The sequence below is a fragment of the Bufo bufo genome, chromosome 7, assembly GCF_905171765.1.
Source record: "Bufo bufo chromosome 7, aBufBuf1.1, whole genome shotgun sequence".
Lineage (NCBI taxonomy): Eukaryota > Metazoa > Chordata > Amphibia > Anura > Bufonidae > Bufo > Bufo bufo.
In genome coordinates this window covers 105,515,904-105,532,889 of record NC_053395.1, presented here as the reverse complement: position 1 = coordinate 105,532,889, position 16,986 = coordinate 105,515,904, and the positions used below count along the sequence as shown (strand labels likewise).

General features: G+C 41.0%; 1 protein-coding gene across 1 annotated transcript in view; it reads right to left on the bottom strand.

Annotated features, from left to right (window-relative positions):
* Positions 1 to 16,986, bottom strand: part of LOC121007852 (MOB-like protein phocein) — a 203,742-nt gene that overhangs the window by 10,269 nt on the left and 176,487 nt on the right. The window contains exons 6-7 of the mRNA XM_040440102.1: positions 8,829 to 8,908; positions 4,127 to 4,238 (exon numbers count right to left, since the gene is read on the bottom strand). Coding sequence (XP_040296036.1) covers positions 4,127 to 4,238; positions 8,829 to 8,908 — 192 coding nt within the window. The remainder of the gene's footprint in view (positions 1 to 4,126; positions 4,239 to 8,828; positions 8,909 to 16,986) is intronic.

Here is a 16,986-nt window from a genome sequence, read left to right as displayed (position 1 = left end):
TGGGGAATGTGTTTTGGGGTGTCATTTTACATATACCCATGCTGGGTGAGAGAAATATCTTGGCAAAAGACAACTTTTCCCATTTTTTTATACAAAGTTGGCATTTGACCAAGAAATTTATCTCACCCAGCATGGGTATATGTAAATCGACACCCCAAAACACATTCCCCAACTTCTCCCGAGTACGGAGATACCACATGTGTGGCACTTTTTTGCAGCCTAGGTGGGCAAAGGGGCCCACATTCCAAAGAGCACCTTTCGGATTTCACAGGTCATTTACCTACTTACCACACATTAGGGCCCCTGGAAAATGCCAGGGCAGTATAACTACCCCACAAGTGACCCCATTTTGGAAAGAAGAGACCCCAAGGTATTTGCTGATGGGCATAGTAAGTTCATAGAACTTTTTATTTTTTGTCACAAGTTAGTGGAATATGAGACTTTGTATGAAAAAAATAAAATAAAAAATAAATCATCATTTTCCACTAACTTGTGACAAAAAATAAAAAATTCTAGGAACTCGCCATGCCCCTCACGGAATACCTTGGGGTGTCTTCTTTCCAAAATGGGGTCACTTGTGGGGTAGTTATACTGCCCTGGCATTTTCCAGGGGCCCTAATGTGTGGTAAGTAGGTAAATGACCTGTGAAATCCGAAAGGTGCTCTTTGGAATATGGGCCCCTTTGCCCACCTAGGCTGCAAAAAAGTGTCACACATCTGGTATCTCCGTACTCAGGAGACGTTGGGGAATGTGTTTTGGGGTGTCATTTTACATATACCCATGCTGGGTGAGAGAAATATCTTGGCAAAAGACAACTTTTCCCATTTTTTTATACAAAGTTAGCATTTGACCAAGATATTTATCTCACCCAGCATGGGTATATGTAAAAAGACACCCCAAAACACATTCCTCAACTTCTCCTGAATACAGAGATACCAGATGTGTGACACTTTTTTGCAGCCTAGGTGGGCAAAGGGGCCCATATTCCAAAGAGCACCTTTCGGATTTCACTGGTCATTTTTTACAGAATTTGATTTCAAACTCCTTACCACACATTTGGGCCCCTAGAATGCCAGGGCAGTATAACTACCCCACAAGTGACCCCATTTTGGAAAGAAGAGACCCCAAGGTATTTTGTGATGGGCATAGTGAGTTCATAGAACTTTTTATTTTTTGTCACAAGTTAGTGGAATATGAGACTTTGTAAGAAAAAAAAAAAAAAAAAAAATCATCATTTTCCGCTAACTTGTGACAAAAAATAAAAAGTTCTATGAACTCACTATGCCCATCAGCGAATACCTTAGGGTGTGTACTTTCCGAAATGGGGTCATTTGTGGGGTGTTTGTACTGTCTGGGCATTGAAGAACCTCAGGAAACATGACAGGTGCTCAGAAAGTCAGAGCTGCTTCAAAAAGCGGAAATTCACATTTTTGTACCATAGTTTGTAAACGCTATAACTTTTACCCAAACCATTTTTTTTTTTACCCAAACATTTTTTTTTTTATCAAAGACATGTAGAACAATAAATTTAGAGCAAAATTTATATATGGATCTCGTTTTTTTTGCAAACTTTTACAACTGAAAGTGAAAAATGTCATTTTTTTGCAAAAAAATCGTTAAATTTCGATTAATAACAAAAAAAGTAAAAATGTCAGCAGCAATGAAATACCACCAAATGAAAGCTCTATTAGTGAGAAGAAAAGGAGGTAAAATTCATTTGGGTGGTAAGTTGCATGACCGAGCAATAAACGGTGAAAGTAGTGTAGGTCAGAAGTGTAAAAAGTAGCCTGGTCATTAAGGGGGTTTAAGCACTGGGGGCTGAGGTGGTTAAAGGACCTGCTGAGATCATTTCAGTAATCGTCTTGTTAACTCAGGTGAGAATGTTGACGAGCACAAGGCTGAAGATCATTATGTCAGGCTGATTGGGTTAAAATGGCAGACTTGACCTGTTAAAAGGAGGGTGATGCTTGAAATCATTGTTCTTCCATTGTTAACCATGGTGACCTGCAAAGAATTGCACCTCAATCAACAATTTATAGGATCATCAAGAACTTCAAGGAAAGAGGTTCAATTCTTGTTAAGAAGGCTTCAGGGCATCCAAGAAAGTCCAGCAAGCGCCAGGATCGTCTCCTAAAGAGCATTCAGCTGCGGGATCGGAGTGCCACCAGTGCAGAGCTTGCTCAGGAATGGCAGCAGGCAGGTGTGAGCGCATCTGCACGCACAGTGAGGCAAAGACTTTTGGAAGATGGCCTGGTGTCAAGAAGGGCAGCAAAGAAGCCACTTCTCTCCAAAAAAAACATCAGGGACAGATTGATCTTCTGCAGAAAATATGGTGAATGGACTGCTGAGGACTGGGGCAAAGTCATATTCTCCGATGAAGCCTCTTTCCGATTGTTTGGGGCATCAGGAAAAAGGCTTGTCCGGAGAAGAAAAGGTGAGAGCTACCATCAGTCCTGTGTCATGCCAACAGTAAAGCATCCTGAGACCATTCATGTGTGGCGTTGCTTCTCATCACTCACAATTTTGCCCCAAAAAACAGCCATGAATAAATAATGATACCAAAACACCCTCCAACAGCAACTTCTTCCAACAATCCAACAACAGTTTGGTGAAGAACAATGCATTTTCCAGCACGATGGAGCACCGTGCCATAAGGCAAAAGTGATAACTAAGTGGCTCGGGGACCAAAACGTTGACATTTTGGGTCCATGGCCTGGAAACTCCCCAGATCTTAATCCCATTGAGAACTTGTGGTCAATCCTCAAGAGGCGGGTGGACAAACAAAAACCCACTAATTCTTACAAACTCCAAGAAGTGATTATGAAAGAATGGGTTGCTATCAGTCAGGAATTGGCCCAGAAGTTTATTGAGAGCATGCCCAGTCGAATTGCAGAGGTCCTGAAAAAGAAGGTCCAACACTGCAAATACTGACTCTTTGCATAAATGTCATGTAATTGTTGATAAAAGCCTTTGAAACTTATGAAGTGCGTGTAATTATATTTCACTACATCACAGAAACAACTGAAACAAAGATCTAAAAGCAGTTTAGCAGCAAACTTTGTGAAAACTAATATTTGTGTCATTCTCAAAACTTTTGGCCACGACTGTACACAGCCACTTAGCCAATAATCAAGATTTAGGAATATGTCACCAACTTAACTGTTTGAGCTCCAGCACCACAGCACTGTGTCACATGCGTCGCCTAAGCCATGCCCCCTGGTGATGTCCTGCCCAGGCCACAACCCCTGGTGACGCGTGCCTAAGTCAAAGTTAAACCACTTGCTGGCAATACAACCTTGCCAGTTATAGGTTTTTCCCTTGCTATGCTCCAGTTGCTATCATGTGTTATTATTACTATTTGTATTCGACTTCGTCTTGACTTGGACCTCTCTCTCTGCTCAGTGATTTTGTACACCGTTTCCTATCTAGTTTGACCCTTGGCTTGGATATTGTTGACCACTCTGTCCTGTGATTTGGTACCATATTGACCTCCCAGCTTTTGACCCATTTCTGTACGATCATTCTCTGTATGTGTTGGGTTCCAGTTGTATGAACAGGTCACTGCAGTTTTTACTGTGGTTCAAGCTTATTACTAAAATTTTTGTGAATCCAAAGGACCAAAGAGGATACAAGATCAGATAATTTATTAATTGTATCTTGACAGGAGTTACATATATACCCAAATGTCCCTGACCTTTGTTTTATGTTCGAAAAACTAGTCAAGAGTTACGACGTTGCATTCTACAGCATATCAGTACTATTAACACCCAAAGGGATACCCCCTTATCGAGACACATGAGATATCATCACTCCGAGCCACTCAACTTAGAATTCATTTAAAAAATGTAAGATTGGCCCTGCAAAAAGAAGGTCTTCAGAAATTACTGATTAAAGAAGAGGCTAAGTGGATCTTTCTTTAAAACCCCTGAGCCCAATAGGACTAAAGTTACTTTCACACTAGCGTTATTTCTAATCCGTTTAATCCTAATGCATTCTGAATGGAGAGCATTCCGTTCAGTATGCATCAGTTCAAATCACTGCATGTACCTGGAATCTACAAATTAAGATTTTCTCTCATATTTGGTAAAATAACGTCTTAACTTCTTTTCACATCATGAAACATTACCTCATATTCATCAAATATTTGGCGATGATGGAAATAGGCATGTGAAAATATCCTATATATTCTACGGCACACTGATCCTAATTTAGCCACGGAAGACTCCTTTATGCTAACCCTGTAAAGACAATAATTTTATTAATACAACCAATCTGGTAACTTTTTCAAAACACAGTTATAAATTAAATAATTAGTCTATGTTAACCTTCATTGTCTAATACGCTAAAAATGCAGCTCTGTAGATACTTTTTTGTTCCTATTTAATCTCTTCTTATTAACTGCTACAAAATTCATGTAACAAAAATTTATAGAATATTTCTGACACCATTAAAGAGGCGTTCCGGTTTTAATTATAAACATTTAATTTCTTTAGACAATAGGATGTCGGAACAATTTTCTTATTTACATCCATTTAAACTTTTGCTTGCAGACCTTTATTATTTTCGTGAATTTGCCTCTCACTAAAGAAAAACCATGGCAAGTCAATTTTAGTCCTTTAAAATGTATACGTAGGAGAGCTAGATAAGGAGGTGATAAAAACAGCAACTCAGTCATTGTTTATATACCGATACAAATTATGTGTATTTTTTTTTTTAAACAGATTATAAATTTTTATTGTTTTTTATTATACATTTTTTTTATTATCAAGTCCCATTTGTTTCTTGAAGAGCCAGTGGACCTGATGGCTGTACAGTACACTGCAATAGTCATCTATTGCAGTGTACAGTATTGTCAGTTTTAGGGCTCATGCACACGGCCGTTGCTGTATTGGGGCCCACATACAGCGGGTTTGCAATACATGGGGCACCGGCCGTGTGCACCCCGCATCACTGATGCGGACCCATTCACTTGAATGGGTCCACAAACCAAGACATACGGTGCGGAAGCACGGATCGGAACCCCACGGAAGCACAACGGAGTGCTTCCGTGGTGTCTCTGGCAGTGCCTCAGCACAACAAAAAAGTAGCGCATGGGTCCGCGATCCGCATGCGGCTGCCCCATGGTCGGTGCCTGTGCATTGTGGACCGCAATTTGTGGTCCACAGCATGGGCCCAGCCAGCACACTGTTGTGTGCATGAGCCCTTACACTGACATTTGACCTGATCAGATCTCTGCCTCTGGCAGGGCTTGGCAGTCTTAGATACAGTTGCAAGAAAAAGTATGTGAACCCTTTGGAATTTTATGGATTTCTGCACAAATTTGTCATAAAATGTGATCTGATCTTCATCCAAGTCACAACAATAGACAACCACAGTCTGCTTAAACTATTAACACAAAAATAATTAAATGTTACCATGTTTTTATTGAACACACCATGTAAACATTCACAGTGCAGGTGGAAAAAGTATGTGAACCCCTAGACTAATGACATCTCCAAGAGCTAATTGGAGTGAGGTGTCAGTGGAGTCCAATCAATGAGATGAGATTGGAGGTGTTGGTTACAGCTGCCCTGCCTTATAAAAAAAACACACCAGTTCTGGGTTTGCTTTTCACAAGAAGCATTGCCTGATGTGAATGATGCCTCGCACAAAAGAGCTCTCAGAAGACCTACGATTAAGAATTGTTGACTTGCATAAAGCTGGGAAGGGTTATAAAAGTATCTCAAAAAGCCTTGCTGTTCATCAGTCCACGGTAAGACAAATTGTCTATAATTGGAGAAAGTTCAGCACTGCTGCTACTCTCCCTAGGAGTGGCCGTCCTGTAAAGATGACTGCAAGAGCACAGCACAGACTGCTCAATGAGGTGAAGAAGAATCCTAGAGTGTCAGCTAAAGACTTACAAAAGTCTCTAGCATATGCTAACATCCCTGTTAGCGAATCTACATTATGTAAAACACTAAAAAAGAATGGATTTCATGGGAGGATACCACAGAGGAAGCCACTGCTGTCCAAAAAAAACAATGCTACAGGTTTACAGTTTGCACAAGAGCACCTGGATGTTCCACAGCAGTACTGGCAAAATATTCTGTGGACAGATGAAACCAAAGTGGAGTTGTTTGGAAGAAACACACAACACTACGCGTGGAGAAAAAGAGGCACAGCACACCAACATCAAAACCTCATCCCAACTGTGAAGTATGAAGGTGTGGGCATCATGGTTTGGGGCTGCTTTGCTGCGTCAGGACCTGGACGGATTGCTATCATCGAAGGAAAAATGAATTCCAAAGTTTATCAATACATTTTTCAGGAGAACTTAAGGCCATCTGTCCACCAGCTGAAGCTCAACAGAAGATGGGTGTTGCAACAGGACAACGACCCAAAGCATAGAAGTGGCTTAAACAAAAGAAAATACGCCTTCTGGAGTGGCCCAGTCAGAGTCCTGACCTCAACCCGATTGAGATGCTGTGGAATGACCTCAAGAAAGCGATTCACACCAGACATCCCAAGAATATTGCTGAACTGAAACAGTTCTGTAAAGAGGAATGGTTAATAATTACTCCTGACCATCGTGCACGTCTGATCTGCAACTACAGGAAACGTTTGGTTGAAGTTATTGCTGCCAAAAGGAGGTTCAACCAGTTATTAAATCCAAGGGTTCACATACTTTTTCAACCTGCACTGTGAATGTTTACATGGTGTGTTCAATAAAAACATGGTAACATTTAATTATTTGTGTGTTATTAGTTTAAGCAGACTGTTATTGTCTATTGTTGTGACTTAGATGAAGATCAGATCACAATTTATGACCAATTTGTGCAGAAATCCATATCATTCCAAAGAGTTCACATACTTTTTCTTGCAACTGTATATGGCAGGCCTGGAGTCCTATGTAAGATTTCTTGCTGCCAGACTTATTAACCTCTTATAAGCCACTGTCTATGCTGACTGCGGCATATAGGAGGTTTGCAGACGGAGGGGACCCCCTGTGCTGCGATGACAGGGGCTCGATGGTTGCCATGTATGGAAGCCTATGAGGCCCAGCCATCAGCCCTCAGGCTGGGACTCCTAGGCAATTGTCAGTGTGAAACTGACAGTTTCAATGCAGTACAATACAGCATGTATTGTACTCCACTGAAACAGGGATCAGATGCCCAAAAGCTGAAGTCCCACAAAAAAAAGTGCATCTTTCCCCTTGTCAAACCATTAAATTAAAAAATACCTTTTCTTTATCCTGCTTCCCAAAAAGCAACATAAAAAGCAATCAAAAAGTCGTATGTACCCCTAAATGGAACCAATGATAATCAAATGGCAATTCCACAAAAATAATAAACCCTCACACAGCTACATAGAGAAAAATAAAAATAAAAGGTACAGTTCTCAGAAAATGGCTGTACTGGTACCTAAATAGCTGCTCAATAGAAATATGGTGCCCAAAAACCAATCCATCAAGATCTCCGCTGCAAAAGCCAAATGGCGACCTTTCTCTTCTGAACCCAGCAGCGTATCCAAACATGTTCACATTTCTGGAATTTCAGTGCTGAGTAGAACAGGGCTAAAAATGTAAAGGACGTAGTGTGTATCATATGGCATGAGCTGGGCACAACATACGGGGCGTTGAAATGCCACATCTATGGAAAACTTGCAATTTTTATTTCACACAGTAACCTGCTCACCAATTTCTGCAAATCACCTGTGGGGTCAAAAATGCTCACTCCACCTCTTAATAAATACTGTGTAGTTTCTGATATAGGGTCTCTTCTCAGTGGTCCCATTAAACTTGTCACCCCAGACCATCTACAGCTGTTAGCAAAAGCTGCATAAATCACTGCAATGGACCTCAAATGTGCAAAGTGCTCTTTTACTATTCAGCCCTATGTCCAGGCAAAAGATAAAGGCCACATGTAGGTATTGATAAAACAAGGAAGCACTGCATAATAACTTTCATACGCTGGGCACAACATATTAGGCACAGAAACAGTAAATATGGGTAAAAAAAACTAAAAACTTTTTCACTTTGTACCATCTACTGTGAAAATTTTAGCAAAACACAAAATGCTCATTACACCCATTGGTAAATTCTGTGAGGGGTGCGATTTCTAAAATGGGGTCACTTGTTGAGTTTTTTTTATTTTTATTTAACATCAGAATCTCTGCAATTGTTGGACAGTACTGTATAAATAAATAAAAACTTGGCTTTAAATGCACATGGTGCTCTCTGGACTGAGCCCTGCAGTGTGTTCAAACAGCAGTTTATGGCCACATATGGAATGTTGCTGTTTTCTCACTTTTTAAAGGACCAATTCAGTTATTAAGTGACTTTGAGGGGCTTACATAATGGAAACCAACCTTTAGGTGTCCCACAACAATTAAAGGGAAATACAGGAGTCAAAGTGAAGTACTTGAGATAGGTTGTCTCAATACACTATTTCTGAAGGGGGCCTAAGAGACTCTCCTTCCCAACTTATCCTTGACCTACCTAGTTCTTTAAATTGGGTGTTCCTTGTATAGCCTTTATTCCTTAAACTAATATTCTATTTGTACACAACTCCAGAGGGGTTTGGCTAGATATAATAGTGTTTGTTATGACATGCTATTGATTGGCCTAACTCCTCACATAACTCAAAGCACCTATAAAGGCATTGGGGGCATATCCAAGTGATATGCCCCCAATGTATCAGATAACACAACCCCTTTAATTAAATTTTTTGGGGGGATATGGGAGGAAGGTAGGATAACATGATCTTTAGCATTTCTCTGTATGCAAGTCACATATAATAGCGATCTAACAAGTGCTGTGCAAGAGACATTCATAAGCTAAAACAACTTACCTGCTAGGAAAATATTTATTGCTATTCAAAAGACAAGCAGCACCATCCAGTGTGTGTCTTGTGTAATCTATAGCAGGACACTAAACAAACCGTAAAAGAAAAACATCAGATTAGTAAAGTCAGGGGAAAATGTGCTTAGTTACCATATGTGTACTTGAAATAAACTGACAGGGAATGAAACGAATACACAATGATATACTAACAGCACATATATATCTATATATATAAAAAAAACACAATGATAAACATTTGTAATGCGCTTTTCTCGCTGGGTCTCAAAGCGTAAGGACAGTTGTTAGGCTGGGGCAATTCCCTGGGGAGTCGAGGGCTGCCATATGGGCACTTGACTCCAAAACATAATGCACACTAGGGTCAATTTCATAGGAAGCCAATTTGGCCATTTGTATATATTTTTGAAGTGTGGGGAAAAATAAATAAATAAATAAGAGTAGCTGGAAGAAACACGCACAAACAAAAAATAATGTATAAACTCCTTGCAGATGTTGTCCCTGGTAGGAATCAAACCAAGGGCCCCAGCACTGCAAGGTGCCTATTTTCACCAATATAACAAAGAGCACTGCCCCATAGAAGATTGTATACACATCCCAAGCATACCTGTGTGCACTTTGTGCTTTTATTCTATGTATAGGAAAAGCACTTTTATTCTGCTGGAAAAAGAGCTCCTAAGTGCCCAGTGTTGGCTGGTGCAGATGATGCAAAGAATAATCAGACATATATGGATGGCTGTAGTTTACTTGGATTCATTTGTATTGAAGAGACATACAGCAGAGAGCATGGTGCTCATGTTAGCACAGGAGATATAGAAGAACAACAACCATAGATAACAGGAAAATGCAATAACAGATAGTCAACACATAGAACATTATGATAGAGTATTTGTGTATAGTGACATCTAGTGGTCATACTCCAAATACACAGGGAAATAAACCAAGCAATGTATAACATAGCATGAAACAATGTTCAGTCTCCAACACCCAGCTCTGCTGCTGCAAGTGCCCAAAGCAAACCAGACTGAAGAGGCGAGGGCTGCTTTAGTTGCTCATATATTGGGATTGCTAGCAGCTAGAAATATGAACCTGACCTTGTTTGACAGCTGGCATTTCAACCTTTCAAATGATACCAGAATCACAACATTATATCCACTTTATCAGAAGATATGGCTGTTAGAAATCAAGTCAGGAGTGCAAGCTGTTTTTACTTTCACTTTCAGCTGGGCACTTGGGAGCTGTTTTTCAGCAGAATAAAAGGGCTTTTCCTGGACATGAAATAAAGGCACAAAGTGCACACAGGTATGTTTGGCGTGTGTATGCAATCTTCTATGGGGCAGTGCTCTTAGTTATAGTGGTGAAAATTAGGTGACAGACCCCCTTTAATTCAGAGCTGTACTTTAAAAGGATTCCACAATTACAACAAGACATTTGGTGAAACTTCTTCCCAACTAGATATTCCACAATAGAGTATGACTTGTATTACTGCAAAGTGGAAGTGTTTACAAAGCACAACAACGTAGCCATGAAGTAGCGGACCAAGTGAAGCTACTGAGTGGGGTCACCAAGTCCTGAGGCACATCATGCATAAAATTCACCAATGATCCACTGATTCAATAACTGCAGAGTTCCAAACCACCTCTGGCATTAACATCAGCACAGAAACTTTGCACCTTGAGCTTCACTGCATGGGTTTCCATCACTAAGGCTACTTTCAACCTTGCGTTTGGGGTTCCGCTTGTGAGTTCCGTTTGAAGGCTCTGACAAGCGGCCCGAACGGATCCGTACAGCCCCAATGCATTCTGAGTGGATGCGGATCCGCTCATAATGCATCAGTTTGGCACCGTTTGGCCTCCGTTCCGCTCAGCAGGCGGACACCCGAACGCAGCTTGCAGCGTTTTCGTGTCCGCCTGGCCGTGCGGAGCCAAACGGATCCGTCCAGACTTAAAATGCAAGTCAATGGGGACGGATCCGTTTGACGTTGACACAATATGGTGCAATTGCAAACGGATCCGTCCCCCATTGACTTTCAATGTAAAGTCAGGAGTCCCTATTAATATACCATCAGATCGTAGTTTTCTTCAATCCGATGGTATATTTTAACTTGAAGCGTCCCCATCACTATGGGAACGCCTCTATGTTAGAATATACCATCGGATTTGAGTTAGATCGTGAAACTCAGATCCGACAGTATATTCTAACACAGAATGATGGGGACGCTTCAAGTTAGAATATACTGAGAACTGTGTAATAACTGCCCCCTGCTAACACCTGATCTCTTACAGGGGGCTGTGATCCGCACAATTAACCCCTCAGGTGCCGCATCTGAGGGGTTAATTGTGCGCATCATAGCCCCCTATAAGCAATGCGTATCATAGCCCCCTATAAGCAATGCGCCGCACAGACCTTTCACTTACCAGTAGGAGGAGCGCCCGGCCGGTCACAGACATCGCAGCTCGCAGGTAAGTATAATGCTTCTAAAATTGCTAAGTAACAATGGCAGCCAGGACTGCAATAGCGTCTTGGCTGCCATGGTAACCGATCGGAGCCCCAGCGATTAAACTGGGACTCCGATCGGAACTCTCCGCTGCCACCAATGATGGGGGGGGGGGGGGGTCGGTCATTTTAATTAGGGGGGGGGGGGGGAGACGGGAGGCCACCAATGAATATAATACTGGGGAGGGAGGGATTAATTGTGCAGATCACAGCCCCCTGTAAGAGATCAGGTGCTGCCAGGCAGCAGGGGGCAGTTATTACACAGTTCTCAGTATATTCTAACTTAAAGAGTCCCCATCTGTGTTAGAATATACTGTCGGATCTGAGTTTTCACGAAGTGAAAAATCAGATCTGAAAAAAACGGATCGGTTCTGCAGACGGATCGGTTCTGAACGGATGCAAGCGTTTGCATTATAGGAGCGGATCCATCTGTGTAGACACCAGACGGATCCGCTCCGAACGCAAGTGTGAAAGTAGCCTAAGTCAGCTGCATGCAAGCCTTACTTCACTAACCACAATGCAAAGTGTCAGATGAAGTAGCAGAAAGTACACCACTGTTAAACAGTGGAGAAGTGGATACATGTTCTGTGAAGTGGCAAATCATGTTTCTCTGTTCGTCTGATAGATGGGTCCAGGTTTGCCAGGAGAATGTTTCCTGCCTGACCTCATTGGGCCAACTGTAAAGTTTGGTGGAGTAGGGTTAATGCAATGGGGTTGTTTCTGGCTAGACAGTTGTATGGTTCTTATTATGTGGGAACAATTTGGAGAAGGCTTCTTTCTGTTCCAGGCTGTGCCCCAGTGCACAAAGCAATGTCCATAAAGGCATGGATGGGTGGGTTTGGTTGTGGAAGAACTTGACCGGTCCACAAAGAGCCTTGAACACCTTTTGGATGAACCAGAATGGAGATGGCAAGTCCTCTCGTCCAACATCAATGTGACTTCACAAATGATATGATATATAAATGATATATAAATGAAAAAAGGAAATTAAAACAAGGAATAACTAAATTAAAAACAAAGGACGGAAGGTATGTAGAAGAGAATAAAGGGCTAGCCGACTGCCTTAATGAATACTTCTGTTCAGTTTTTACAAAAGAAAAAGGAGAAGGACCTCCACTAGAAAGGATGACTAATAAATCATTTGATGCATGTATCTTTACAGAGGAAGATGTTCTAAGTTTGCTGTCTAAGGTGAAGACAAATAAGTCACAGGGGCCTGATGAGATACACCCAAAATTATTAAAAGAGCTTAGTGGTGAGCTGGCAAAACCGCTAACAGATTTATTTAACCAATCATTAGTAACAGGAGTCGTCCCGGAAGATTGGAAATTGGCAAATGTCGTGCCCATTCACAAGAAAGGTAGTAGGGAGGAATCGAGCAACTATAGACCAGTGAGTCTGACATCAATAGTAGGCAAATTAATGGAAACCCTATTAAAGGATAGGATTGTGGAACATCTAAAATCCCATGGATTGCAAGATGAAAAACAACATGGGTTTACTTCAGGGAGATCATGTCAAACAAATCCTATAGATTTTTTTGACTGGGTGACTAAAATAATAGACGGTGGAGGTGCAGTAGACATCGCATATCTAGATTTTAGTAAGGCTTTTGACACTGTCCCACATAGAAGACTTATCAATAAACTGCAGTCATTGAGCATGGACTCCCATATTGTTGAGTGGATTAGGCAGTGGCTGAGTGACAGACCGCAGAGGGTTGTAGTCAATGGAGAACATTCAAAACAAGGTCATGTTACCAGTGGGGTTCCACAGGGATCTGTACTGGGACCAATTTTGTTTAATATCTTCATAAGTGATATTGCAAAAGGCCTCGATGGTAAGGTTTGTCTTTTTGCTGATGACACAAAGATATGTAACAGGGTTGATGTTCCTGGAGGGAAACGCCAAATGGAAAAGGATTTAGGAAAACTAGAAGAATGGTCAGAACTCTGGCAACTGAAATTTAATGTGGATAAGTGCAAGATAATGCACCTGGGGCGTAAAAACCCAAGGGCAGAATATAGAATATTTGACACAGTCCTGACCTCAGTATCTGAGGAAAGGGATTTAGGAGTAATTATTTCAGAAGACTTAAAGGTGGGAAGACAATGTAATAGAGCAGCACGAAATGCCAGCAGAATGCTTGGATGTATAGGGAGAGGTATAAGCAGTAGAAAGAGTGAAGTGCTTATGCCGCTGTACAGAACACTGGTGAGACCTCACTTGGAGTATTGTGCGCAGTACTGGAGGCCATATCTCCAGAAGGATATAGATACTCTAGAGAGAGTTCAGAGAAGAGCTACTAAACTAGTACATGGATTGAAGGATAAAACTTACCAGGAAAGGTTAAAGGACCTTAACATGTATAGCTTGGAAGAAAGAAGAGACAGAGGGGATATGATAGAAACTTTTAAATACATAAAGGGAATCAACTCGGTAAAGGAGGAGAGCATATTTAAAAGAAGAAAAACTACCACAAGAGGACACAGTTTTAAATTAGAGGGGCAAAGGTTTAAAAGTAATATAAGGAAGTATTACTTTACTGAGAGAGTAGTGGATGCATGGAATAGCCTTCCTGCAGAAGTGGTAGCTGCAAATACAGTGAAGGGGTTTAAGCATGCATGGGATAGGCATAAGGCTATCCTTCATATAAGATAGGGCCAGGGACTATTCATAGGATTCAGATATATTGGGCAGACTAGATGGGCCAAATGGTTCTTATCTGCCGACACATTCTATGTTTCTATGTTTCTATGTTCTTCTGGGCGAGTGGCAAAAATTTCCAGACACACTCCAAAATCTTAGAAAGTCTTACCAGAAGAGTGACACCGTTTCAGCTGCATTGAGAGGACCAAATCCATATTAATGGCTATGGATTTAGAATGGGATGTCATAAAAGATCCTGTAGGTGTAATGTGTAGGTGTCTCAATACTTAAAATATATAGACTAGTGATGAGCAAATCTGGTTCGTCCTGCTGTGGACAATCCTGATTTGTTCATCTGCATCACTAAAATTCACTATTCCGATCTCTGTATATGCATTAAAATGTATTGCCTCTGATGAGGCTCTTTAAAGATGGCCACCGTTATCGCAAGACTATTAGCCTCATGCATGCACAGTTATTGTAAGTAGTGGAGCCTTTAAAAATGTATTATACAATATATCCGAACTTGTGATACACGCAACAATCACTTACGAATCTGGGTTTGAATTTGTTAGGAAATACATTTATGCATACGCGGTTTGTATCTTTACAGAGCTTCATTTGAGGCACTACATTTTAAAGGATATATGGAGACAGTGCTGATTAATTTTCTGTGATGCAGATGAACTAATGGGGTCCATCCACAGCAGGAAAAAACTGATTTGCTCATCACTAACAAACTGTAATTCATTACACTGCGTGCAGAATTATTAGGCAAATGAGTATTTTGACCACATCATCCTCTTTATGCATGTTGTCTTACTCCAAGCTGTATAGGCTCGAAAGCCTACTACCAATTAAGCATATTAGGTGATGTGCATCTCTGTAATGAGAAGGGGTGTGGTCTAATGACATCAACACCCTATATTAGGTGTGCATAATTATTAGGCAACTTCCTTTCCTTTGGCAAAATGGGTCAAAAGAAGGACTTGACAGGCTCAGAAAAGTCAAAAATAGTGAGATATCTTGCAGAGGGATGCAGCACTCTTAAAATTGCAAAGCTTCTGAAGCGTGATCATCGAACAATCAAGCGTTTCATTCAAAATAGTCAACAGGGTCGCAAGAAGCGTGTGGAAAAACCAAGGCGCAAAATAACTGCCCATGAACTGAGAAAAGTCAAGCGTGCAGCTGCCAAGATGCCACTTGCCACCAGTTTGGCCATATTTCAGAGCTGCAACATCACTGGAGTGCCCAAAAGCACAAGGTGTGCAATACTCAGAGACATGGCCAAGGTAAGAAAGGCTGAAAGACGACCACCACTGAACAAGACACACAAGCTGAAACGTCAAGACTGGGCCAAGAAATATCTCAAGACTGATTTTTCTAAGGTTTTATGGACTGATGAAATGAGAGTGAGTCTTGATGGGCCAGATGGATGGGCCCGTGGCTGGATTGGTAAAGGGCAGAGAGCTCCAGTCCGACTCAGACGCCAGCAAGGTGGAGGTGGAGTACTGGTTTGGGCTGGTATCATCAAAGATGAGCTTGTGGGGCCTTTTCGGGTTGAGGATGGAGTCAAGCTCAACTCCCAGTCCTACTGCCAGTTTCTGGAAGACACCTTCTTCAAGCAGTGGTACAGGAAGAAGTCTGCATCCTTCAAGAAAAACATGATTTTCATGCAGGACAATGCTCCATCACACGCGTCCAAGTACTCCACAGCGTGGCTGGCAAGAAAGGGTATAAAAGAAGAAAATCTAATGACATGGCCTCCTTGTTCACCTGATCTGAACCCCATTGAGAACCTGTGGTCCATCATCAAATGTGAGATTTACAAGGAGGGAAAACAGTACACCTCTCTGAACAGTGTCTGGGAGGCTGTGGTTGCTGCTGCACGCAATGTTGATGGTGAACAGATCAAAACACTGACAGAATCCATGGATGGCAGGCTTTTGAGTGTCCTTGCAAAGAAAGGTGGCTATATTGGTCACTGATTTGTTTTGTTTTTGAATGTCAGAAATGTATATTTGTGAATGTTGAGATGTTATATTGGTTTCACTGGTAAAAATAAATAATTGAAATGGGTATATATTTGTTTTTTGTTAAGTTGCCTAATAATTATGCACAGTAATAGTCACCTGCACACACAGATATCCCCCTAAAATAGCTAAAACTAAAAACAAACTAAAAACTACTTCCAAAAATATTCAGCTTTGATATTAATGAGTTTTTGGGGTTTATTGAGAACATGGTTGTTGTTCAATAATAAAATTAATCCTCAAAAATACAACTTGCCTAATAATTCTGCACTCCCTGTATATAGTTACATAATTAGCATGGTTGAAAACTGACAAGTGAATAGGATGTAATTACACTGTACCACCGCTACAAAGTAGAGGTTATGTAGGTAAACTTTGAAGAGGTAGCAAGGCTTGCACGAGAGCTGTGACCCCTTCAAACAGCTGATTTGTGGGTGTGCTGTGAAATGCTTCTTACGGAGCCACTCCTTAGTTGCCCAGGCTGTGTGTTTCGGGTCATTGTCATGCTGTAAGGCCCAGCCACGACCCATCTTTAACCCCTTAAGGACCAGGCTCATTTTCACCTTAAGGACCAGGCCATTTTTTGGAAATCTGACCAGTGTCACTTTAAGTGCTAATAACTTTAAAACGCTTTGACTTATCCAGGCCATTCTGAGATTGTTTTTTCGTCACATATTGTACTTCATGACACTGGTAAAATGAAGTCAAAAAAATTATTTTTTTTCCACAAAAAAATACCTAATTTACCAAAAATTTGGAAAAATTTGCAAATTTCAAAAGTTTCAGTTTCTCTACTTCTGTAATACATAGTAATACCCCAAAAAATTGTGATGACTTTACATTCCCCATATGTCTACTTCATGTGTGAATTGTTTTGGGAATGATATTTTATTTTTTGGGGATGTTATAAGGCTTAGAAGTTTAGAAGCAAATCTTGAAATTTTTCAGAAATTTACAAAAACTAAATTTTTA